This window comes from Theropithecus gelada, chromosome 11 (assembly GCF_003255815.1).
Source record: "Theropithecus gelada isolate Dixy chromosome 11, Tgel_1.0, whole genome shotgun sequence".
NCBI classification, from domain to species: domain Eukaryota; kingdom Metazoa; phylum Chordata; class Mammalia; order Primates; family Cercopithecidae; genus Theropithecus; species Theropithecus gelada.
The window spans coordinates 60948348-60975297 of NC_037679.1; the positions used below are offsets into that span (position 1 = coordinate 60948348).

Consider the following 26950-nt stretch of genomic DNA (forward strand, 5'->3'; position numbering starts at 1 on the left):
GCATTCCCCCGTGGTTAGCACTGTGAGAGCACTGAGGAGAGGTACAGATGACACCACAGCACAGTGGAGCCATGGTACAGGGGACGAGCACTCCAACTTTGAGGCTTGGCTCACACTGATTTGCTGTTATAATGTTGGGGAAGCGAATGAACTTAATTGAACTCCAGGGTTTTTTCATCAGTAGAGCTGGAGAAATACCAGATCTGAAATGTCAAGACAAGACAACATACCACTTCCCGCTCTCCTTCCTCGAAGTATGCCCCTGGCTAAATCCCTTACTCATTCACACTTGGGCTGTTTCCTAAACTACAAAATGTGGATAACAATAATAAATACCTTCATGTGGCATTTTTTATTATTAGGGTTATTGGGTAAATTAAATGAAACCACATAAGAAAAGCATTTAGCTCCGTGGCCGGCACAAGGAAGTGCTGAATAAATGGTAGCTATAATGATATTATCACGAGATTTATTTACCCTTCCTGAGCATGAGAAAGAATGAGGCTGGATGGAACTTACATCAAGAAGATCTTGGAAATATTTTTTTTTCTCCCATGGCAAAAAGCCCAAGTAACTCTCCGTGTAATGCTGCAGCTTTCTTCCAAGTAACACTTCAGTAACGCCTATGTGATTTTCGGCATTTTCCTCCATTCTGTTGTTCTCTTTTTCTTTCCCTGTGATTTTCTTTTCTTTTGTCATCTGGCTTGCCAGTGGAACAATCAGAGATGAGAGCTTTTCTTTTGTCACATTTCCACCTACAGTTTTTTGGGTGTGAGTTTCCGATCTAAATCTTGCTGTGGTCTCCAAGTCCAGGGGTAGATTCTGACCCTGGTCATGACCATTCACTTTTACACTCACTGCAGGAAAAGTCAACCTCTGTAATCTTTCAGACACTCCTAAGCTGTTTGGCAAGATGCTTTGATGAACCTGTTTTTCCTGTGGAGTCACCAAACTGTCATTTGTTTCATCTGTTATTATAGCTTGATTTTTTACTTTAGCATGCTGTGAGTTCATCAGAAACGATCTCAGCAAGGCTGACTTGGACAAATTGTATCCTTTCAAAGTGATGTCTCCATGTTCCAGTTGCAAATCCAATTTATTGAGACTTAACTGGGCCTCTTTTGGAAGGAGTGAAATATTTACCAGGGGAATTTTCACCTCTTCCTGGGCTCTCCTTGTTGAGTTAACATCATGTCGCCTGAACTTCGGGAAGCGTTTTTCTTTGGGAATATCCTCAAAAAGGATTTCCGCCTCCGGAAGAAGTGTTGTGGGACTAACTAAATTTTCGTAACCTTTCTGGGCCGTGGAATTCAGTTTTGGTCCCTCCCTTGTGTCCACCTCCACTGTTATCTGGATTTTGAACTCTTCGTCATTTCTATTTTGAAATGTGAGATTAAAATGTATTGTGGTGGCATTCATTCCGCTGTGCATTATGAGGTGGATGGTTTTCCACTTGTTGGCAATAGAAGCATGTCGAATTATTGGATTGTCACTATAGGCACCTTCAACTCCTCTTTTGGCTATTTCTGCAAAGCTGAAATAAGGCAGGCATTCACCTTTTGGAATAATATAGTGAGTCTGGTTTGGGAGAAGGGTCACTTTATACAATTCATGAAAATGATCTAGAGGAAAAAACAGAAACATGATTTTTTTTTAAAAACTAGGCATTTTTCCTCTGTTTTCCTTTAATTCTTTGGGTCTGAGTTTTCACTTTCTTTAAAAAAAAATAATAGGGAATGCATCACGAATTTGCATGTCATCCTTGTGCAGGGGCCATACTCACGCCTAAACTGTTCTAATTTCAGTATATGTGCTGCTGAAGTAAGCACTGAGTTTTCACTTTCTAAGAGTGACTTTAATTTCAAAATAATCAGATATCCTAATACAACAGTTACTGGTACAGGGCTCATTTCACTATCTGAGGCAGTCACAATAATTACCATGAAATAGTGATCCTGACTCACTACAGAGATATGGCATGATTCTTAACAATAAATTACAATAATCAATTTCCATGTTTTTATCCATTTGAAAAAAACTTTCTGCCAAAACAAACTCCATTTATATGTTACCAACAAAATCCAGGATTTGAACCATCTTTATTTAATGAATTATTGATGGATATCAATAATTTTTTGTTTAATTTGGAAACAAAAAATTTTTGTTTCCAAATTAAAACTTCACCACATATTTTCAGCTAAGGTAAATCTGCTTGGTCAAAACAAAACAAAACAAAACACCAGACTGCAACAATAACACTAAAGAAATAACACTCTTTAGTGATTTATGTTGTTCTCTTACTTTTATAACGAGTCTGAATGTAAGGCTGGAAAAAGGATACACAGAGAATCATTATTGTAAATAACAAAAGCCATTCAAAACTCTACCTGTCAAGGACTTTTTATCCTCCTATTCTTGTTTGTTTGGCAGTAAACATACCTTGCCCACAGTCGCCAGCATCAAACCCACAGGACAAGACATTGCACGCTTGGTCACAGAACTTATCAGCAAGCCAGGAATTTGCACATCCCTGATTACAGTAAGAGACACTGTTTATTCCTCCACCAAACTGCCAGGGCTGTCCAACTCCAATACTCCCAGTACCTCCACCTCCTGCAATATAGCGACTCCCTCCACTGTTACCTGTAGAGTGGAGGAAGAAGAGGGAATCTTGCTGTAATTACAATTTTGAAAGGCAGTTCTGAACTGGGCACGGTGGCTCACGCCTGTAATCTCAACACTTTGGGAGGCCAAGGCGGCTGGATCACCTGAGGTCAGGAGTTTGAGACCAGCCTGGTCAACATGGTAAACCCCATCTCTGCTAAAAACACAAAAATTAGCTGGGCGTGGTGGTGGGCACCTGTAATCCCAACTACTTGGGAGGCTGAGGTGGGAGAATTGCTCGAACCCAGGAGGTGGAGGTTGCAGTGAATCAAGATTACTCCACTGCACTCCAGCCTGGGCAACAAGATTGAAACTCCATCTCAAAAAACAAACAAAAAAGACAATTCCTTATTTCATATTAATGTTTTCAAGGTTGATGTGTAAGTTTTAGTCATAAAAGGTTCATCTCATTCTTTAGTAAAAGATCTCATGTACCTTAAGAAGAAAATAAACTGAAAAGGGAGTCACTTGACAGAAGTGTGATGAACAGGCCCTAGCATTTTGTAGCTGTGCAACCTACAAGTACAGGCCTTACATTTGCTCAAGCGGCACGTGCTGACAGAAATGGAGGAGCACGAAAACAAAAAGAGATTATTCCAAAGACTGTGACTATCAGAACTGCCAAAAACATGTCCAAATGTGGGTATCGTGTTTGATACCCCTTGTTATCAAATGTTAATGTTCTAGTAGAGTCTGACTTCTCTGGTCTACACAGATCTACTTTGCACATCTGTATTCTCTCCCCACAGTTAAAGAGCATCTGACATATCTGACTGAAATACAACTTGAAGCTTTGTTTTCTCCAATGTGCAAACATTTCCAAATCCGTTTCTTCATATGGAAATGGGGATGATAACATTTGTCTACATACTCACTCTCAGGTGACAAACAAAATTCAAGTGAATATAATGAATAATGCTGTATACATTTAATGCTTTATAATTGAAAGGCAGTAAGTAAATGTAACAAATTGCTATTATCAGTAAGTCAAAATATAAGTATGTGAGGGAGGGAGAAGAGTTGCTGAGGAAAATACTTATTTCTTTTGCAACTCTTTAGTCATTCTGTGACCTATCATAATCTGCTGCTGACGGCGACCAGCAGTGAGCTCCTATAAGAACCAGTGGGAGTGATGCTTGCTCTTGGGTTTATAGAACTAAGTATATTCCAGATTTTCATATTTTAAATAAGATGACATTTTCAAGTGTATTTTCTCTTGTTCAATGCCCTCAACAACGAATAAACTGGGCCACATGGGAGCACTAATTACCACCTCCAAAGAGTCTACTGATTACTGATATATACATATACACACACACACATTCATATATATATATATTTTTTGAGACAGGGTGTCACTCTGCCGCCCAGATTGGAATACAGAGGCGCTATCACAGCTCACGGCAGCCTCGGACTCCTAGGCTCAAGTGATCCTCCTGCCTTAGCCTCCCAAGCACCTAGGACTACAGGTGTGCACCACCACACTTGGCTAATTTTTTTTGATAGAGATGGGGTCTTACTATGTTGCCCAGGCTGGTCTTGAACTCCTGGCCTCAAGCAATCCTCCCAGTTCAGCTTTGCAAAGCACTGGATTATAAGCTTGAGTCACCATGTCCAGCATTACTGATTCTTTATTAATACATAAAGAATGTTTGGTTACGTCTATAGTACATGTTCAATAATGATTAAGAAGAAAATATTCCATAAAAATGAACGAACGACAGTTTAACACATCCTTACCAGAGCAATCGCCACCATCCCAATCGCAGGCTGAATTATTACAAGCCTTGTCACAATAGCCATCTTTAATCCAGGAACCAGGGCAGCCCTCGGCACAGTTTGGCACAGGCCACGTCAAATAAACCTACGATAAAACCAAAGAGAAAATAAAATGACTTCTGGCTTCTGATACGTTTTATTCTTAAGATTCCCTTTATAAAAAGAAATTAAGTCTCTAGAAAGATTAAAATTTTCAAAGGGCTGAGTGTTCACACTCACAAGCGCTTTAAGTTTGCCTGTACCTATAGTGATTGTTTAGATCCTGCTGTGTTGACCATTCTTACTGAGCATATTTACTTTTTTCCATTACTCAAGGAAAGCAGACAAGGATTCAACTCATGGATTAGCCTCTCACAGCATGCTTTGATAATCTACTGTGAAATAAAGTAACACCATGCCAGACTTGACTGCAAGTACCAAAGCATGTCAAAGCTGGTGGGAAGTAGGCACGGTCACTGCTTTTCTGCAACAACTATCCGTAGCTCATCAGTGTATTTGTGCATAATCTTGTCTCAAGGCTGAGAGACAATATCCTCTATCTTCATGCATAAGGCCCTGTGATAAATTAATCGGCACAGCATTCTGAGCTGTGCATTCACCTGCTCTAAAAATGAGTGATGGGGTACATGGTTACTTTTTAAATTCAAAATCATTGAAAAAAAATACACTCCTCTTTAAAAATCTCTGTGCCTTTGCATATTCTGTCTGATTGGAATATCTTTTTTCACCTAAACTAACTCTTACTTGTTAAAGTACGTGTCAATTCGGATGGGCATTCTTCCCTATCCCATCTGATTTAAGCCTCCTATGCTCACACGCCTCAGCACCAAGGCACACCTGTCAGCAGGAAAAGCACTGCACAGTCATTGATCTTGTGTTTGTCCCCTTGTTAAGCCATGAGCTCACCTTTTAGCCCTACAATCTGATACAGAGGAGACAGGTCAATAGGGGAACAGGAGAATGGGCCTGGTTGGGTAGCATAAACAATAACAGACAAAGTAGTTTTGTTATTAGCACTTAGTTGCAGAGTTTTATAAGTTTACGGTGATAAGTCTCTAACTGATCACTGAACCCTTCCAACAATGCTACAAGGGTTTTTGTATTTTCCCCACTATGCAGACAGAAAACACAGAAGTAGAGCCACTGCCCAAGGTCATCCTGAAGAGTTGGCCCCCAAGTCTGCACTCTTAACCACTTCTCCATCCCACCTCTCAACAAAGTTAGAGCGCAACAGGCTGCCTTAAATGAAATTTCATCTATAGCTTTCAGCACTAACTTGAGTTAACTTTCTATTTTGGCCCTTTTGCTGACATTCTAACCATGATTTTCTGTTTCACAGTGATTTTGCTTTTTCTGCTATCATAGTAGTAGAAAATTTAGATGGTCGGGGAAAAGTGAGGATCCTGGGTGTCTAAGAATGTGGGAAAGCAAATTTCTAACTGTAGTGTTCTTCTTAATTGTTGACTTCTGAGCTTAGCACTCAAAAATGATTATTTGATCATACATATATATATTTTTTTAATTTTATTTTTCAAGATCAGGTTCTCACTCTGTCACCCAAGCTGGGGTGCAGTGGTACAATCACAGCTCACTGCAGCCTCAACATTCAGGCTAAAGTAATCTTCTCATCTTGGCCGGTGAGCCCCCACTCCCCCGACTGCCCCCCAACACCCAAGTCACTGAGACTACATGAGTATTCCACTGGGCCCAAATAATTGTTTTACTTTTTGTAAAGTAAAACAATTTACTTTTTGTAAAGTAAAACAATTATTTGTCTCCCTAAGCTTCCCAAGCTGGTCTCAAACTCCTAGGGTCAAGTGATCCACTCACCTCTGCCTCCCAAAGTACTGGGATTACAGGTGTAAGCCACCGTGCCTGGCCTGTGTGATATTTGACTATAGTAGTATGTGCACTGATTTTCTGATTTGCTAAGTGACTTCCACACTAGACATCCCCCCTCCTCTTAGGCACTCACCTTTTGGCCTTTGGAGTGACTGTAAAAATCATCTGGCCAGACATCCTTCCCAAACATGACATCATCATTTAGGTAAATAAACTTCTGGGACAGCCCTTCGATGCGATGAATGTGACTTTCAATAGCAGGTGAACTAAAGGTAGGCAAGTGGCTCAAATTTCGAAAAACATCCTTTTAACAACAGCAAACAAAAAAAGAGAGTGAATGAGAGCTGTTTGGGTTTGGTTTAGTTTTTGAAAGGAAGGAAGGGAAGGCAATGAAGAGCTAAAGAAAGGCAGAAATGAAGGCAGAAGGGTACGGAGAATGAAATTATGGAAATCCCTGTACCACACTAAAGGAGCAGAATTAGAAACCACAGTCTCGTAATTTTTAGAAAGTCTTGTACCTGGTGTGTTACTATTGTCACTCGAGGATTGTCAAGGTTCAGCCAGGATGGAATCTGCCCGTTGGTGACAATGAAAATATTCCGAACCCATGGTGCATGCTTCTCAATAGATCGCAGTGAGTACCTCAGTTCTTCGTTATCTTCAAAACGACTGGCAGAGATGTCTTCATCCTGCTTAGACTGAGAAAAACCCTTGGCACATGAAGATGTGAAATACCCCTTAAGTCATACCTCCTCCTCTTTGTCCTTTCCTTCTGCCCCATCTGCTCTCAAGGTGCTCTGGCAGACTTTTAACAATGGAGTCTTAATTTTAAACATTACAAAAAATGCAGAAGATCAGTATATATATTTTTAAACCCAAAATTCAAAAAGACAGCATTTCTCTAACACCCTTTATAAAAAAGGTTCTTGGATCTCATTCTAGGTCACTTCAGTTAATACCAAACCAACGGCAGTGACTGGAAAATTAGAAAAGTTCCAATCAACTCACCTCTCTGTAAGTCCCCTTTCCTCTTCTAATATAGTAACTTATATATTTTTTACATCCTAACCCTTGATTTGGGTTGTAAAAGCTTCTGTGCATCCCTTACCTGGCTGATGGCACTCAGATCCCATAATAAATATGCAGGACTTATGGTCAGTTCTTTTCCATCAATGGTCATGTTCTTCTTAGTTTGCTTGTTCAATTCTTGAAAATCCTTGGGGTTATTCAGTTTTAGAAGCGCTACACTGGCCTCTGAATACAACTGCAACTATCAAATAACAAGAGGATTACACATGAAAAGACTGAGTCTCAAGGATGAGGCACCTTCAAATTCCCAGTCTGCTCTTTAATCTTTCCCTTTTTCTTGAGACACAGTCTTGCTCTGTCGCCAGGCTGGAGCGCAGTGGCGCAATCTTGGCTCACCTCTACCTCCGCCTCCAGGGTTCAAACGATTCTTCTCAGCCTCCCAAGTAGCTGGGACTACAGGAGTGCATCACCACAGTCAGCTGATTTTTGTATTTTTAGTAGAGACAGTGTTTCACCATGTTGGCCAGGCTGGTCTCCACCTCCTGACCTCAGGTGATCCACCTGCCTTGGCCTCCCAAAGTGCTGGGATTACAGACGTGAGCCACCACAACCACCCTGATCTTTAATCTTGAAATGGTAAGACAGTATCAAAACACAACAAAAAGACCTACACAGACCAGATGCATTTCCCAAATGAATGTTAACAAAACAGGCATCTAAAAATAAGAAGGAGTGGTAAAGGCAGTGGCAAACTCGACACCTCAGAGCCATCTGAAAGCTGTAACCACTCAGTGGCACCAAGTGCTGCCAGTCTCCTCAGAGGCAAGAATCCCCAACTGCTGTATGAAATCTCCCCAATTTTTCAGTGTTGGCTCAAATGATTTTTGACTTCTTTGCAAATATGCCTGCTGGCCAACAGTTTTGTGACTTTTCTTCTAGAATATTATCAATCTGCTTATATTGGGCTTAAAACCTGCAATGTAATTAACCTTGCTGGAATTGGTGACAAGCACATCTGCTAGTGGGGTGTCTGAACAGCTTTTGTGCCACATGCCCAGGAGGAGCATCTTCGGCAGGGCTGCCTGAAGTGCTTCCATGGGAAAACTAGCTTTCGGAGCAAAGCTTTTGGGGCAATCATAAATCTAAGAGTGAACATCACAAACATCAACTTTTACAAACAGGCTTTGCCACCCCTACCAAAGTCCACACCACGCTTTATCTGTTGTCTGTTCTGACTCTGTATCACGCAACTTCCTATGAAGAGGCTTTCATCACTCAGGAAAAGGGGAAAGGCCTGAAAACCACAAATGTAGGATAGTAAAATCCTTCTCCTGAACTAGTGCTTCTAAAAGAGCTTATGGTTTTCTTTCTCAATCTATAAAACAGAAGCAAACACAAATTATTATGAGCTTATTCTGAGCTCTTCTGTTTGCTGCATGACTATTCTTAGCTTATTGTCTAAGCAGTTTCCTAAGTGTACGTAGTCCAAAACACCAGAGGTTAGAGTTAGAAATTTCATTTATATCATTTCCCCTTATTACATAGGCCATTAACTCTTCTCACAGATTAGGTGCATGTGTGAGCACCTGCAGGTGCTTGTAACTGTCTTCCTGACTCATCACTTTCTTTTACCTCTTTTACTTAGTGAGTGCCTGGCACATATTTAGCACTCGCTAAGCTGGTACTCACTGAGTCACTATCTTGCCTCGGCATATATGCCGGGTGTTTGGAGGCAGGCCACACAGGGGATTAGTAGTCTGCCTGGGTCCCTGTCCTCCCTCTCACAGCACCCCAAAGCATTTCTGAGGGCTCCCTGGAGAGAAAAAGTCACTATTCTAGAATAATTTATTTATTTACTTATTTTTATTTCTATTTTTTGAGATGGAGTCTCACTTTATCGCCAAGGCTGGAATACAGTGATGTGATCTCGGCTCACTGCAACCTCCATCTCCCGGGTTCAAGTGATTCTCCTGCCTCAGCCTCCCAAATAGCTGGGATTACAGGCACGCATCACCATGCCCAGCTAATTTTTTTTGTATTTTTAGTAGAGGCAGGATTTCACCACATTGGCCAGACTGGTCTCCTGACATACGATCCACCCGCCTTGGCCTCCCAAAGTGCTGGGATTACAGGCATGAGCCACCAGGCCTGGCCCCCATCTCCCGTTTCTCGAGGGGCATCAGTGTCTGGTTCAATCACAGCTTCGTTATCAATTTCTAGATCACTTTCCTCACTTGAAGACTCGTCTGTGTTTATGTTTTCCTCCACCTTCTTACTACCTGTTTTTAATTCCTTGGTATTTTCTTCTGATTTATAATAGCTTTCTGAGTAGCACGTGGTACTTCACCCCCATGCTCTCCACACGCTCCCTCAGGAAGCACATTTCCTCGGTGTGCAGACTGCTCGGATCCCGCTTATACATTTTCACGAAGTCCTGAAGCTCGCTCACTTTGCGAAGGTCCAGGGTCGGAAGGCAGTGGGCGAAGCTGAGGGGCTACAGGCCAGTTTCGGGCCCAGGCACTGGCTTGGCGTCACCTCGAAGATGAGGTGTGTCTAGTTTAATTTCATAACTTGTATTGGCCCTTTGTTTGGTAAGAAGGTATATCACTAAAATTATTCTTTTATTAGAAGCCTTGCCTAGGGTTGGTTTCTAATTATATGGGCATAAAAGAGCAATAAGAGGTTTTTCTACAGTAACTATACAATAATTCGGAAAGAGATAAAAATTAATGAGGTTAAGGTAATATTTATATGTATGAGAAAGATTTTCTGCCACCGTAAAAAGGGTGGGGAAGTACCCCCTGACAGCCACTAGGTGGCAGCCCAATCCTGGACATCATCGTTACTTTTGTCAGCCGAGAGGAGGTAGTGGGAAGAGTAGTTGTAGTTTGTGCCTAAGGCTGGAGTTCGTGGCTTGGGCAATTGTGGGCAACTGCCTCCATATTTAGCATCTTACTTTAAACTATAAGTTTACATAAATTATAAGTTTCTGCAAAAAGGAATAACTTCTATACCCACCCCCTACAGACCCACAGTGAACAACATGTGGCATGACTAAGAAATAAAGCTTTGTTGTTTTTAGCCATTGAGATTCCAGAATGTCTGTTCCAGCAGCATCATCTAGAATAACATGACCGATACACCTGGCACTTGTAGGAGTATGAGGCAAGGGCAGACAGACAGACGGAGAACTAAATGGTGGTTGAGGCCAAGGCCTGGGTAGGCTACAACGATTGAGCAACTGATGGATCAATTTGAGTCAAGGAAAGACAATATAGATGATGGTCAGGAGAAGCAGTGTTGCAGAACCCAAGAGAAAAAAATATTAATTCTGGTATATTTCTAAAGACAAAAAACAAGCATCAAAATTAAGGGACAAGAAACAAAATTAAGTGGGTTTTGTAATTAGTAGCTCAATGGAGACCAATTTCAACGGCATGACAGATATGGAAACCAGATTTCAAGTGCTTGATACTTCACGGTTAAACTTCTAGATACAATATGTACATAAGTATGTATATATTGGAAGCAAATCTAACACATTTTGTACACTGTATAACATAGGACAGGGATGATAAAACAATCCCAGAAGTAATAAATTCAGTATAATTCAGTATAAATGACCAAGTCACAAGATATAAGAATTGAAAAAGCAGTGTAAATAATCTTCGCTTTTAAATTCTACAAATGATTAACTATCAAGGCAAGATTAGAGTATATCAATATAAAATATATAAAACCACTTTAAAATATTGCTTATTGTGAGAATAATAAACAGTTCGTTCTACTGTTCTCAGCATTGTAGCCTATATTTAAAAATTGGCTTTAAAAACAATAGTAGTCAACAAATACACGTAAGTTTGAATGCATGTTTTTAAGTCAACCAAAAACAATGAGTGCAAAAGAGAAAATATCCTTTTAAGGCAGACAAAATAGTTGTATTTTAAGATAAGCCTTAGTTAAAAATCACGATATCGAACTGGTCATTTCTGAATGCCAAAAAGAAAGGCTGTGTCAAGTTGTCTAAACAATCACATATCTGCAAATACTACTGGAGGATAAAGACCTAGGATGCTGCTAAACATCCTACAATACACAGGACAGTCTCCTAAGGATAGCAGCATCCAGTCTCAACTGTCAATGGTGCAAAGGTGGAGGAAACTTGGTCTAGAAGAACATGCAAATCCAAAATAACAACAAAGGCTTTCCTATTAGAAGTTATGTTCCCAACAACTTTAAAGTGCTTACAAATTCAGAAGGTGTAATCTACTTTCATTTTGGATTCATTTGATTTAAAATCATTAAAAATGTTTTAGGAAAAAAACCCCACATGTCTGCTAACACCAACTGAAAACCAAATTAGTGCCTTTAAGTGATTCAACAATTCAAAGCTACTAGATTTTTTTTTTTTTTTTTTTTTTTTTTGAGATGAAGTCTCGCTCTGTCACCAGACTGGAATACAGTGGCGCCACCTCAGCTCGCTGCAAGCTCTGCCTCCTGGGTTCAAGTGATTCTCGTGCCTTAGCCTCCCAAGTAGCTGGGATTATAGGCATGTGCCACCATACCCAGCTAATTTTTGTATTTTCAGTAGAGATGGAGTTTCACCATGTTGGCCAGGATGGTCTCAGTCTCCAATCAGATCAACCTCATGATCTGCCCGCCTCGGCCTCTCAAGGTGCTGGGATTACAGGTGTGAGCCACTGTGCCCAGCCGCTACTAGATCTTAATATGTCCTGGTGGTTTTCCAAAACTTAAATCAGTTTCAGAGTTGGTTGTTTCATCTATTGAAGCTTTTTTTTTTTTTTTTGAGACGGAGTCTCGCTCTGCCGCCCAGGCTGGAGTGCAGTGGCCGGATCTCAGCTCACTGCAAGCTCCGCCTCCCGGGTTCACGCCATTCTCCTGCCTCAGCCTCCCGAGTAGCTGGGACTACAGGCGCCCGCCACCTTGCCCGGCTAGTTTTTTGTATTTTTTAGTAGAGACGGGGTTTCACCGTGTCAGCCAGGATGGTCTCGATCTCCTGACCTCGTGATCCGCCCGTCTCGGCCTCCCAAAGTGCTGGGATTACAGGCTTGAGCCACCGCGCCCGGCCTGAAGCTTTTTTATTTTAGAAATAAAACAAAAAAAGAAAAAAGTACCATGCTTTAAAACAAGTGCACAAGGTGGTTTCAGAGAATTATCTAAAAGAAAGAGCTTTAGTACAAAATTATGACAATTTACTGTGACCTTAGGCCCTGACCAGAGCTTTGAGGGGGGCAGAGTCCACGCAGGACAATATGCTGTTCCCACCCTGCCTGCACAAACAACCTGTTCAGTCTTCAAGAACCCAGATCAGTCTCTTTCTCTTTGAAAACTTCCCCCATGTCTCTGACCCACAGACCTTTCCTGTTTCCAGCTGCCGACACCATACACACACGCTGCTTCCAAAATGTGACTATAAATGCTTAAGGGCAGGGTCTACATCTCCTCCACCTTTTGCACACCCACTCAGCAACTACTATAATTGAAGGAAACTTAGCATGAGAATTCACTTGACAGCTTTGGGAAGATTTCCCACTTGCTCTAAAATATGTTTAAAAAAGAAGTGAAGAAAAACAAAAATCAAAAAATAAATGCAAAAACCTACCATGAATGAAAATGTCTACAGATACAAAATGATTTAGAGGTATCTGAAAATAAGGACTGATGATCTGATTTATCAAAAGGTGAATTCTGTGTCCGTCATACACAAAAATTATACAGATAAATTAGAGTATTTAATCACATCATTGAAGACCCACCTCAAGGTATCTCAAATTAGAAAGCCTCTTATAGAAAAGACTGATTTATAAGACTACAGTCAAAAGAGTTTATTAATTCAAATCCATTACCTTACAAATGAAACTATTTTCAAGTCCCACATTTCTGCCTCAGGAAAAAAAAAAAAAAAACCTCAGGTTTTGTTCTAAACAGAATGACAAAGTCCTAGTTGTGTATATACAACAATGTACAAAGACACATTTCTGTGCCTAGAGTGACTCCTATGAATAATCACACTGCTGAAAATGTTTCCCTATATATCCCAAGACTGTTGCACCTGGCTCATTCCTTAAGCAGCCCCCTAAGTGCCAAGTAATCACTAAGGGTAAAAAGGTGAATAGGGGCCGGGCGCGGTGGCTCAAGCCTGTAATCCCAGCACTTTGGGAGGCCGAGGCGGGTGGATCACAAGGTCAGGAGATCGAGACTATCCTGGCTAACATGGTGAAACCCCGTCTCTACTAAAAATACAAAAAACTAGCCGGGCGCGGTAGCGGGCGCCTGTAGTCCCAGCTACTTGGGAGGCTGAGGCGGGAGAATGGCGTGAACCCGGGGGGCGGAGCTTGCAGTGAGCCGAGATCGCGCCACTGCACTCCAGCCTGGGAGCACAGCGAGACTCCGTCTCAAAAAAAAAAAAAAAAAAAAAAAAAAAGGTGAATAGGGCCGTACCTGTCCTGAGACACCCGTGGCCTAGTGAGAATCTGTGGGACAGAGCTGAGCTGAGCCCTAGGTGGCTCCAGGGCCACAGGCCTTGGCAAAGGCCTCCTGGGGGAACCTGGAAGGGCAAAGTGGTTCAGCGGTTCAAGTCTTGAAGTCCAATGCCTAACAGCCCTCTCCTCTGACATGCCACATACACCTCTAATGCAACACATCCGAAACTGACCTCTGGGTCTCCTTCCAAAAGACGTTTGCTTCTGCCACTGAAGCTCTGAGTGTGGTTAATTCCATAACTTCCATCTTCACCAGAAAGGTCCACTTTCCCTTTCATTCTCCCCTTCCTCCTCCTGAATAGCTTGTAGTTCACCAATTGATGCTGAGTGTCTCTCTTAGACGCTTCTGGAACCATTTCCATTGTTGGCATCCCACTGCCAAGGCACTTGCTGCATGGGAACGTCTTGCTGAGCTATGGCAACAGCAGCTGAACTGGTTTTCCTACCACACCTTTCCCTGTTATGTTCTTTAGAAGCAGATCAGACTGTGTCCTCACCCTGCCGTCAGGAAAAAATCTAGGCTTCTTAACAGAGACGTTTCTCAACCTGTCTTTACAATCTCATCCTCACCAAAATCCCTGCCTGTGCTAGAAACCATTGCCTTGGTTCCCTGAAAACACCATTTATGTTCAGGCCTCCAACCCTTTTGCTCAGGCTGTTCTCTCTACATAGAATGGTCTCTTCTGCTCCCTTCTCTGCTGGGAGAATGGCTGCTCTGTTTAGGGCCCAGCTAAAATGCTTCTATTATGCAAACTCTGCCTTGACCCCAAGTACACCTAAAGCCCAGATGTTCTCATGGCACTCTGTATAAACTCTTATTTGGAGCTCATCATACACACAAAAGGTGTTTTGTTTGTTTAGGAACCCAGTGATAGGAAACTTCATTCTCAGAGTACTCATAACATAATCAGGAAGCAAAGCCTAAGGAAAGCAAGTCACTTGAGGCCTGGACTCTAATGCTGACACTGCTTCTCTTCTTCCTCTTTCTCACTTTCTCTCTAGTCTCTAAAAATCTTAAGTCCTAGTACCTGAAGTTGATCACAGGTGTTGGAATCATGAAAAAAACCTTCAAGGAACATTATGTGTGATGAGTTTGATGCTCTGAGAGGTGTTGGCCCCCACAAAGACAACTCTGAAAATCCAAATAAATCTCCGACTTGGTGAGTGAACTGTGGAAAGGCGTCTCCCCATGCCTGGAGGCTGCTGGTTCTCCTTGTCCAATTCAAGTTGCTACCCTACTCTACCTCGACCTGCTTATACCACACATGCCACCCAAAAATAGTTTGCTGAAGTGTCAACCATGACTTGGGACTGGCATTCTCTGGCAGCACACAGCCATCCACCAGTAGACGCATGAGAGCAGTCCGCACTAGTGGGCAGTGGCAGCAGGCCAAGTGATGTGGGATATTCAAATGGAGTGGAGTGTGGAGAAGTGGAATGAACCTTCTTTCTTTTCAGCATTTATTATATTGAAATTATATAAACAGAATCAAGAATGCCATTCTATCTACATCAGCAAGTTGAACTGGTGATCAAAAGTACAGATATACATGTGTCTATAATTCTAGAACTAATAACTAGGAAGCCAAGAAGTCAAATAAACATTGGCTGAAATGAAAGTTAATCCATGGTTTTATCTGCCCAAATCAGTACTAAAAATAACTCAGAGGAAGGACAAATGTATTATCTATTCTAAAATAACTGCAGTTAAGAACAAATTCAACTCTAATATAGCCAGGCATTACAGTATTTCAAAGTACAATAAAGAAAGTCATGAAGGGCGAGGAATGGTGGCTCATGCCTGTAATCCTAGCACTTTGGGAGGCCGAGGTGGTTGGATCACCTGAGGTCAGGAGTTGGAGACCAGCCTGGTCAAAATGGTGAAACACCTTCTCTACTTAAAATACAAAAATTAGCCAGGCATGGTGGTGCATGCCTGTAATCCCAGCCATTTGGAGGCTGAGGCAGGAGAACCGTTTGAACCTGGGAGGCAGAGGTTGCAGTGTGCCCAGATCGCACCACTGCACTCCAGCCAGGGTGACGGATGGAGGGAGACTGTCTCTAAAAAAAAAAAAAAAGTTATGAAGAAAAATACAAAAAAAGTAAAAACTTCGTAAGTGGTTATTCACATTACCATTGTATTACAACGATTATACAATGTAGCATAAAACAGTAAAACACTTGGTCTGGGGTAGGGAGAAAGAAGTTAAAAGGAATTTCGTTGGGGGGGGTGCATATAAAAACATGGTTGAGACAGGAACTAAGCAAAAACCCCTCTCTAGTCACCTCTAATCACAGCTCCTCCACCACTACTGCATCTTCAGCCTTTCACCCTCAAAATTGTTAAATGACATACAACAGGAGGAAGTCAGAATCAGGTAAGCTAAACCCAGGGGCAGAACTCAAAGAGCATTTCTTTATAAAATCAAGAAAACTAGAACCTCACAAATTCTGAGGCAAGGACTTTATGCTCTCTACTCTAAGAGATGACACATTCACGATTTACAACCTGAAACACTTCTGACAGAATAGCAGGCATCTTGACGTAAGGTCAAATAGAGAGAACACCTGCGTGGACTATGTCCTAAGTCAATCAGACTAAGGCGCTGAAAACAATACATGTTAAGGAAAAGGCATGTCCCAGGCCAGCCTCCAGAGTCCACCTTAACAAATGGCATCAATGGTCCAGCCTGAAGAGCGAGTATCAATTTTAAATACACTTGTCCCTCAATTAGCTACTAATGAATGGTTCTTATTAGGAAATGTTCCATATATCTGAAGCACACTACCTTTATGAGTGAAAGCTTTGGGTAAACAACAGGCTGTGTGCATTGATGACATTTATGACTTCCCCTCATCTCCTCCTCCCATGCTTCCATTGTTCACACCCTAAGTTCCATCCCGGCCTTTGTCTATTTTGTCCACTGCTGCATCCCCAGCAGCTGTAATGTCACTGTCACCTAAGACATTGTAGGAGCTCATCTGTTAAACAAATGAATCCTGCCCTATCCAGGAACCAAGCAAACGAAATAAGACTCTTAGATTTTTGCCCAAATTAAAAGTAAGGAATGAGGCTCTTCTGGCAGAACAGAATCCCTCTTTGCTTCTTATGTTTATCAGCTAAACTTTGAGAAAAAAATGGACCACAAGAATCACACATTAAATGAGAATGTGCCAGGCTAACTGCTCTATTTTCTTTTTTTTTTTTTTTTTTGGAGACGGAGTCTCGCTCTGTCGCCCAGGCTGGAGTGCAGTGGCCGGATCTCAGCTCACTGCAAGCTCCGCCTCCCGGGTTCACGCCATTCTCCCGCCTCAGCCTCCCGAGTAGCTGGGACCACAGGCGCCCGCCACTTCGCCCGGCTAATTTTTTGTATTTTTTAGTAGAGACGGGGTTTCACCGTGTTAGCCAGCATGCTCTCGATCTCCTGACCTCGTGATCCGCCCATCTCGGCCTCCCAAAGTGCTGGGATTACAGGCTTGAGCCACTGCGCCCGGCCCAACTGCTCTATTTTCTATGTTCTTACCAGTTTGATTTTAGAGGAAAGATTTTCTGGCAATTTTGTTTTTAGTTGATTTGTTTCCTTGAATGTCGGTGGAAATCCACTCAGGAAAGCCAAATCTTGCATTAGCACTAATCCAGGGACTTCTTTATCTGTTGTCTAAAATAAGGGGAAAAACACAACTCATTTTCCACATCATGAGGCTGGTGAAAACCTACAGCTGAGAAAACTAATAAAGATCTAACGCATCACAACACAAGCTTCAAAATATGACTTTTAGGATTACTTGAATCAATAGTCATTAATGTTAGTAAGCTACCCTTAGACAAAAAAAAAAACATTAAAAAGATTCTCAAAGAAAAACAGCTTTATTATTCATATTTTTATTCTAGTCTATTGTAAAAATGCAATTTAATTTAAAATAACATACCAAGTAGCCCCTCCATACTGTCTGTCTGTTGTTTCCTTTAAGCAGTCCAGAGTGGGCATCTTCAACTACAACCAAGAATACAACAAACAAGCACATTTTTAATGAATACTTAACTATGGTGTCTGGCAGAACATTGTGAAAACTTTCTGAGACCTATTAAAGCAGCATAATATATGGTCCAAAAAAGGAAGCTGAAGGAGACAAAATTAGCCCTTCAACAAAAGGGGAACAGTGTAAATCAGTGTACATTGAAATGTTAAATTTCACAATACTATAAGTGATTGGCACAAAGGGAATGCTTCATGGAAGCAAATTTAAGCTAGAATGCGAAGAAGGAAATGACAGAATGATAGAAATCACAGATGTATGTGCAAAGATGGGGGGAAAAAAGAATTGTTTGACTAGAGTAAAATATTTGGGAGTGGTAAGTACTAGGAAACAAGGGTAACCAAAGGGGGCCTTTGAATGCCAGGCAGTGGCATGTATGTTAACAGCAGGGGGCTACTATGGATCTTGTGGTTCCTTAAGAGGCACAGTTTTCTCAAAATGAATCCCTAAAATTCATTGGGTGCTGCTGCATGGAGCATCGTAAGTCAGGGTAGGGACTGGGGGTGACACAGCCCAACTGGGACAGAGTTAGTGATGGGGACAAGTTTGATGAAGATCAGCAAACTCGCTGCTGACATTCAGGGATTGTGGAAAACAGAAGACAGGTCAGAAAGCTCCAATTCTGATCTTCAAGATAAACAAAGAAGGCAGGTTCTCCAAATTATAGCCTGATGAGATGAGACGTCAATCCTGGGCATGAGTCTCAAGTGTACTAGAGTTACAAGGCACAGTAGCTCATGCCTATAATCCCAGCACTTTGGGAGGCTGAGGCAGGAGTATCACTTGAGCCCGTAAGTTCTAGATCAGCCTGGACAACATGGCAAAACCCTGTCTTTACAACAAACAAACAAAAAACACAAAAACTAGCCGAGTGTGGTGGTGGTGGCGGTGGCGGTGGTGTGCACCTATAATCCCAGCTACTCCGCAGGCTGAGATGGGAGGATCATCTGAGCCCGGGAGTTGGGGCTGTGGTGAGCCACGATCATGCCACTGCACCCTAGCCTGGGGACAGAGTGAGACCTGGTCTCAAAAACTGAAACACAACAATATAGTTGGTAAGCACGGGAGAAAAGAAAGCCCTCATAATACACTGTTTATCTTAAAAGGAAGCACTGGCTGTTAAGAGTATGAGTTCATTACAACTTTATCAGATAAACTTTTCTCTCTCTCTTTCCATTGACATGATGAATTCTACCTAACAGACCTGGTATATATATTTGTAATCTCAGCAAAGTAGCTAAGAGCATCTCATGTCATCTTCATGGATATAACAAAGATGTACAGGCTTGGTGCTCAGATGGGCTAGAACTTAACCAATTCTACCAAAGAGGTGAGATAACAAAGCCGCAATCAACCTAGAGGGAGGTTTAGGAGATTACTCACAGGTCCCATCTTGCTGAACCCTCTATCAATGTTTTGGAAGTTATAGAAGGCATGCTTGTGAAATGTGTAGATTCATATGAAGATGGCAGAGAAGCTATTGTCCTGGATAAGAGACTATGGATTCCCCAAATTTGTGACTATTTGGAGCAATGAGTCAAATCTGGCAAAATAAAATCTCCTATGAAGTAAAACCTTTATAACTTGGTACCAAAACCAACTATACAACCATAAACTAAAATAGGTATTTCAGCATTAGAGCATATAAGTGTTTTTTTTTTTTTAAAGATAAGTTTTACTCAACAGTGAGTTCAGTATGAGTCTACAATGTGCTGTGGCCATACTGAATTTCCATCACATTTTTGTGTTTTTAAACAGAAGTACATCGAATAAGAATAAAAAAGGTGACGATGTTCTCCAAAACCGAGTCATTAGGAAACCCTGTTGGGTTGACCTTCAAAATGTCCAGAATCCAACCCCTTCTTACCTTCACTGCACCTCCCTGGTCTAAGCAACCTTCCCTCTTGTCCGAATTATCACAACTTTTGCCCCTCCTCAGTCTATTTCCACCAAAGAAGCCAGACTGATCCCTCTGGAATGTAAGTCAGATCACATTACATTTCCACTCAAAACCCTCTGGTGATTCCTCATCCCACTCCAAGTTAAAGCCAGGTCCTTGTTATAGGTACCAAGGCTTATGCCATTTAGTCCCCTGCTTACTTCTTCAGGTTCATCTACTGCCTGTCTCTGTCTTGTTCACTTCATTCCAGCCACACTGGCCTCCTTGCTTTTCTTCAAACATGCCAGATACACTCCTGCCTCAGGGCCTTTGCAATGGCTATTCTACTTAGATCACTCTTTCCCCAGATAGTCACGTTGCTGGCTACCTCACCTTCTTCACATTTCCACTCAAAAGTCACCTTCTGAGTGAGGAATGTCCCTACCATCCAAATTAGAATTGCAATCCCCCTGCCCTGGCCGACACTTCTCTGCTGCTGCCCCTGCTTGTGTTTTTTTTTTTTTTTTTCCACAGCATTATCTTCTACAAACTATGTAATCTACTTATTTATCGCATTTACCGTCTGACTCCCTCCACCAAGATGTAAACTCAAGATAAGGGCAGAGATTTTTGTCCATCTGTTCCCTGCTCTATCTTCAGTACAGGGAACAGTACCTGGCACATGGCAGGCACTTAATAAGCACTCGTTAAATGGACAGTCCTGCTCTCCCTGCCAAGACGGAACCACACTAAAATAGAATGTTCACTTCCCATTGACACATTTTAGAAGTAATCTGAGAAGAGCAAACTGGGACACTCACAAGTCCCTGAGAGCCAACCAAAGAAAGGAAAATAAAATGTCCCAAGGGAGAGGGATTACATGAGTTCTGTGTGACCATAGGAGGTACAACTTTAACCTATATGAGAAAGTTATAAGGAAGCAGTTTGTGGTTCCTTTTGAAAGTCAGTTTAGTCTAGAGGTAAAATGAACTGCCACTGGAGGAAATTTGTTTGCTATAAATCAGAAAGTGTAAGCTTGATTCGAAAACTACTTTGCTGAGTAGACCTCGCTCCAGGCTGCAGATGGAATATGTGAGTGCTGAGGTACAAATCAGTTCAGGATCTATAGAGGGGGGATATATTTATACTTGGAAAGATTAACATTTCCTTTCATACTAAAAATAACTTTTTTTTTTTTTTTTTCAGACAGAGTCTCATTCTTGCACAGGCTGGAGATCACTGGTATAATCTCAGCTCACTGCAGTCTCAACCTCCCAGGCTCAAGCAATCCTCCCATCTCAGCCTCCCAAGTAGCTGGGATTACAGGTGCATGCCATCATGCCAGACCAATTTTCGTTTTTTTTTTGTAAAGACAGGGTTTTGTCATGTTACCAAGGCTGGTTTTGAACTCCTGAGCTCAAGCAATCTGCCCACCTTGACCTCCCAAAGTGCTGGGATTACAGGCGTGAGCCACCACACCCAACCTCAAACTAAAAATAACTTGTTAAGTATCAGGGAGCAAGCACTGTTAGGCACTGATCGGGACATAAACTGGTGAGTGGTAAGTTTTCTGTTCAACAAAAAAAATTCCATGAGAAAAACCATAAACCCCTGTGCAATCAAACCTGAGTTATGAGTTAGATTGTAAGTATTATAGAAATGCAGGAAAGTAAAAATAAAAATAAAATCATGATGAATATATTAGTCTGGGAGCTTCATGAAGGAGAGAGGGCTTAAAGTGGGGCTGAATGAAGCAGGGGATGGACTGAGAGGGAAGGAGAAGGGGACAGGCAGCGGGACACAAGGCCTAGCACCACATGTGTGAAGACACTGACAGCTGCAACATGATGTGGGGAAGGCAGGGATATGGGGATCAACTGACAAAATCAAGGCAATTAAAGCTGAATCCCAAACACCAGGAAAAGAAGTTTGTATCCATGTGAAAAGCAAACATACACTGCTATATTATTCTTTTCATAAAGGCAGTGAACCCATAAAATCAGGGTTTTCAGGTTTATTTGAGACCTGTGTGCCAGACAGACTGAGATGGACTTTACACAGACAGAGCAGGAGTCTTATTACTGGAGTCTGAGGGAATTCAGTCTGGTGTGGAGGAAATAAGTAAGGTAAGAACCTAAGAATCATGTGCAAAAAAAGAAAAGACAGTCATAAGATGAAGTTAATTATTAGTTATATATGTAAAAGGTAAGAAGGGGTCAAAGATGGTTCCAAAGATTTAAGCTGGGAGGTACGACACTGGCAGAATGGAGCTAGAGAACTAGACTTGGTGTTGGAAAGGGAACATGACAGCTTTCATTTTATACATAAAAACCACAGACCTTCCAAATAGAGACAATCCATGCAGAGGAGGAATGAGTCAGACAAGAGGCTAGAGCAGAAGATGCAGGTTATGGGCTCAGCAGTGCACTGGCCAAGTGGGAGAATGGGATCTCTAAGGATGTGGGTGCAGTTTTATGCCAGGAATTACCATTTTAATTCCATTATCTGCCCAAATCATCTGTTGTCTTATAAACAAGAGAAATTTGTTTTTCACAGTTCTGGTGGCCAAAGTCTGAGATCAGATTGCCAGCACGCTTGGGTTTTGGTGAGGGTACTCTTCAGGCTGCAGAGGGCATCTTCTCACAACGCCACATGGTGGAGAGCAGAGGGAGCTCTCTGGAGTCTCTTCTGCTATTATTTATTATTTTGAGGCAAGGCCTCACTCTACTGTCCAGGCTGGAGAACCGCTCTGCCTTGAATTCCTGGGCTCAAGCGATCCTCCTGCCTTAGCCTCCCAAGTAGCTAGGACTACAGGCACATACCACCATGTCCAGCTGTGTTTTTGTTTTTGTTGTTGTTGTTGTTGTTATTGTTTGGTAGAGACAGGTTCTCACTATGTTGCCCAGGCTGGTCTTGAACTCCTTAGGCTCAAGCAATCCTCCTTAGTTTCCCAAAATTGCTGGGATTACAGGTATGAGCCACTATGCCCAGCCGAGGATCTCTTTTACAAGGGCACTAATCCCATCAAAGGCTCCACCTCCCAATACCATCATGCTGGGGGTTATGATTTCAACATACAAATTTTGGAGGAAACACAAACATTCAGTTCATATATCTCAGAATGAATACTCCAGGTATGTTCTGTCCAAACTGCAGAACGCAACCTTGTAGAGGAGTTATATGGTAGAAAAATTGCCTCTAGATAACTCATGGCCAAGAGAACAAGGTAATTATGATGTCAGATTGAAGGTCCTCATCACAGCACAGAAAGGTATGTGTATTACACAGAGTAAAATATATGCAGCAATCCCTTTTTGAGGTTAGGCCAAAATACAATGGCAGTTCTTTTGCTTCTCTTTGTGCATTTTTAGAAAAGTTTATCAGACACTTAACAATGAATTGTTTCTATTCCACTCAGAATTTTGTTATTCAAACATCCAATGATAATATGATTTTAAAATATCCATAAAAAGATCTTACCATCCTTAGTACTGTCAAAAACAACAACTGAGACATTAGTAGAAGGGTTTTTTGGTTTTGCAACATTGAATTTGTCACTGGCAGAATGAAAAGAAGGATAAAGAGATGGCAGGTCCTTCAGGGTGATGCTGGCTGGCAGGGCTGGGTCCAGGACAAGCATGGGCACCTTGATGCAGTGCGTCAGCAAACACTCTAACTGCTTCTCACTGGAAAGAAACACCAACATGCTCACAGCTACATTCTTGAAATGCAATCGACAATGAGAAGCTTGTTATACTACTGAATTTTTCAGATTTTTTATAACCCATCAAAAAAATCATAGTATTTTAACAAATGAAGACTTTTATCTCATGGATACAAAAATTAAGTTCGCAAGTATGATATAAAATTGTTCAATCCAACTCTAAAGATAGAGCTTCCAAACTCCCACTAATAAGACCCCCACCAATATTTTTTTTTTTTTTGAGACGGAGTCTTGCTCTGTCACCCAGGCTGGAGTGCAGTGGCCAGATCTCAGCTCACTGCAAGCTCCGCCTCCCGGGTTCACGCCATTCTCCTGCCTCAGCCTCCCGAGTAGCTGGGACTACAGGCGCCCACCACCTCGCCCGGCTAGTTTTTTTTGTATTTTTTAGTAGAGACGGGGTTTCACCGTGTTAGCCAGGATGGTCTCGATCTCCTGACCTCGTGATCCACCCGTCTCGGCCTCCCAAAGTGCTGGGATTACAGGCTTGAGCCACCGCACCCGGCCCCCCCACCAATATTTACTAACTCCAAAGTGCACATGAAATTAAGCACTTCATTACTATCATTTTTTAAAGATTATTCATAATTCCAATAAAGCCCATTATTGGGCAGATTAGGAAGGAGGTAGATTCTGGTTAATAGAGTGTCATGTTACCAGATACAAGTTACCAATTCCAGTTAGAAAACAACTAAACGCATTGGATATGACACTACATTGATGTAAACAAAAGCAACTGTGACAAGGTTCTAATATAAATTTATATGAGATATTTCTATCTGATTATAAGAAATATCTACAATAAACCTATTACCTGAATAAACAAATGGATGGTCAAAGGACATGGCTAGAATATTCACAAAGTAGGACCAATAACTAGTCAAACAGTATAAAAAATTGTTCAACTTCCTTTATAAAGAAATGTAAAAGAAAACAAAGAGCTATCACCTTTACTAAATTAGCACCCCTCAAAAAATGATGACTCAATATTAGCACAAATGCAGTAAATCTACTTCTCTTAAATACTGCTGGTATCACTCCAAACGACACCAACTCTTTTGGGAAAGCAAGTTGGTAATATATACATATATGCTTGTCTAATACGCATATGCAATACATACATACTTATTCAGAACCATAAAAACATATATAAGCTTCTTCCTCAGTAACCTTATTTTCAGGAATCTAGTCCAGTCCAAGTATGGAAGAGAAACAAAACAGAAAAAACAAACCCACACACAGAAAATGCCACAGACCCAAATATAAGAATCATGAAATACTGACAATAGTGAAATACAGAAATGTCTAACATTTAGCAAATTACAGTACTCACTTTATGGAATATTATACAACTATTAAAACTGAAAGATATGAAGAATGAAGATAATACATCAACATGATACATATGTATAATTACATAAAGTTTAAAAAGTAGGATACAAAACTGCACACAAGATTATAAACTACAACTACTCAAATATGCATGAAAAGGGAATAATAAAAATAACAGTTGTTAAATAAGGGTTATAAAATTTTGTGAGTTTTTTCTTTTCACTTTCTTCTCAATCTTTCTTCCTGTTGCACTATTGCTTTTATTTAAATAATTTAAAAACCATTTAAAAACCAGTATTAATGTTAATATAGTTTATAAATAAAGTTATATAATTAACATAAAAAGATAGCTTAGAAGGCACTTCTGAGGCCTGGCACGGTGGCTCACACCTGTAATCCCAATACTATGGGAAGCCAAGGTGGGCAGATCACCTGAGGCTGCAAGTTTGAGACCAGCCTGACCAACATGGAAAAACCCTGTCTCTACTAAAAATACAAAATTAGCTGGGCGTGGTGGTGCATGCCTGTAATCCCAGCTACTTGGGAGGCTGAGGCAAGAGAATTGCTTGAACCTGGGAGGCAGAGGTTGCGGTGAGCCGAGATTGCACCATTGTACTCCAGCCTGGGCAACAAGAGCAAACTCCGTCTCAAAAAAAAAAAAGAAGGCACTTCTGGATCTTGAAATTCTCAGGATCTTCTCCATCAATAAGCGTTTTTTGTTTTTGTTTTTGTTTTTTTTTTTGAGACGGAGTCTTGCTCTGTGCCCCAGGCTGGAGTGCAGTGGCGCGATCTCGGCTCACTGCAAGCTCCGACCCCACGGGTTCACGCCATTCTCCTGCCTCAGCCTCCCGAGTAGCTGGGACTACAGGCGCCCGCCACCTCGCCCGGCTAATTTTCTTGTATTTTTAGTAGAGACGGGGTTTCACCGTGTTAGCCAGAATGGTCTCGATTTCCTGACCTCGTGATCCGCCCGTCTCGGCCTCCCAAAGTGCTGGGATTACAGGCTTGAGCCACCGCGCCCGGCCAATAAGCGTTTTAAAAAGTCTGATGGTTAAGTGGGTAGGTGACAATTAACAGAGATGGCTTGTCAGTGAGAGAGTCTTGTTTTAAGGACCTGTCAGAGTCAGGAATGACTCAAGTCAAGATAGGTGTATTTGGTTCTTCTTGTTGGGCTAAATCTCCTTCCTAGGTTCTTAAACATAAAATATACAGCTTTTAATATACAAGTAAATGATGGACATAAATTTTATAAATGAAAATGAAAATACTGGGTAGAAGTTAGAGTGTAAGTGGACCAAGAGAATAATGCACCAAGACAGATTAATAGGAGGGAACTATAGAGAAGGAAATCTTGGGACTCTAACCCTCCCCAATGCAGTGAAGCTTTGGTTAGCAAAATAACCAGAGTTCTCAATCAGCTATGCACTCAGCACTGCAAAATTTCCCATCTAATAGATGTACCTAATTTGGGGTCAAAAACTATATGGATAATAGAGTAAACAGAAAATCCTGAATACCCAACAAAAATAAATAATCTGAAATTTCACTTCTATCCTTCAATTTTTATTCTTGAGAGGAAACCAAAATGCTTACCTCTTCTTAGTTGGTTCCGTTGTGTTTTTCCCAAGGATTTCTCTAATAAAAAGCAAATACAGTTTATTACATACATATGGACTAGTGGTAACCCTAAATGTGAGTAAGAGGGACTGACAATGCTTACCACACTTAAAATGCATAATGAATTATATGTTCCAGTGAAATATTACCAACAATACTGTACCTCCCACTGTAACCAAGACAGTTTGCTTAAAGCATACACTTTTATATTTTATTAGTAAAACATTGTACCAGGCTGCCAGCCATTTTCATGCACTGGGTAAGTCGTATAACCTCTAACAAAGAGAAAATGAATTTGCTCCAATATAAGGTGGCCAAAGACCTGCACTGGGATGCACTCTTGACATTCACAAAGAAGTCAACAAGTAGGTACTAACAAATACTTCTAACGAATCAAAGGGGAATTACATCTGCCAGGTTCCTACCCCTGATGGCTATCCAGAAGTCTGCTGTATCTTTCCCAGATAAAGTAAATAAAATGACCAATCTCATATATTAAATAAAAAGTACCAAAGTTTCTAATTCCATAGTCCGGAATTTATTCCT

At 41.3% G+C, this 26950-nt stretch overlaps 1 protein-coding gene and 1 non-coding gene across 2 annotated transcripts in view; both read right to left on the minus strand.

Annotated features, from left to right (window-relative positions):
- Window positions 1-26950, minus strand: part of GNPTAB (N-acetylglucosamine-1-phosphate transferase subunits alpha and beta) — an 89481-nt gene that overhangs the window by 19541 nt on the left and 42990 nt on the right. Inside the window, exons 4-13 of the mRNA XM_025401488.1 lie at window positions 26381-26422; window positions 23215-23420; window positions 17748-17812; window positions 17342-17476; window positions 7394-7555; window positions 6804-6983; window positions 6419-6589; window positions 4405-4528; window positions 2440-2643; window positions 520-1622 (exon numbers count right to left, since the gene is read on the minus strand). Coding sequence (XP_025257273.1) covers window positions 520-1622; window positions 2440-2643; window positions 4405-4528; window positions 6419-6589; window positions 6804-6983; window positions 7394-7555; window positions 17342-17476; window positions 17748-17812; window positions 23215-23420; window positions 26381-26422 — 2392 coding nt within the window. The remainder of the gene's footprint in view (window positions 1-519; window positions 1623-2439; window positions 2644-4404; window positions 4529-6418; window positions 6590-6803; window positions 6984-7393; window positions 7556-17341; window positions 17477-17747; window positions 17813-23214; window positions 23421-26380; window positions 26423-26950) is intronic.
- On the minus strand, window positions 1726-1829 carry LOC112635650. Its single transcript, XR_003121992.1, has one exon. It is a non-coding gene; the product is annotated as a U6 spliceosomal RNA (small nuclear RNA).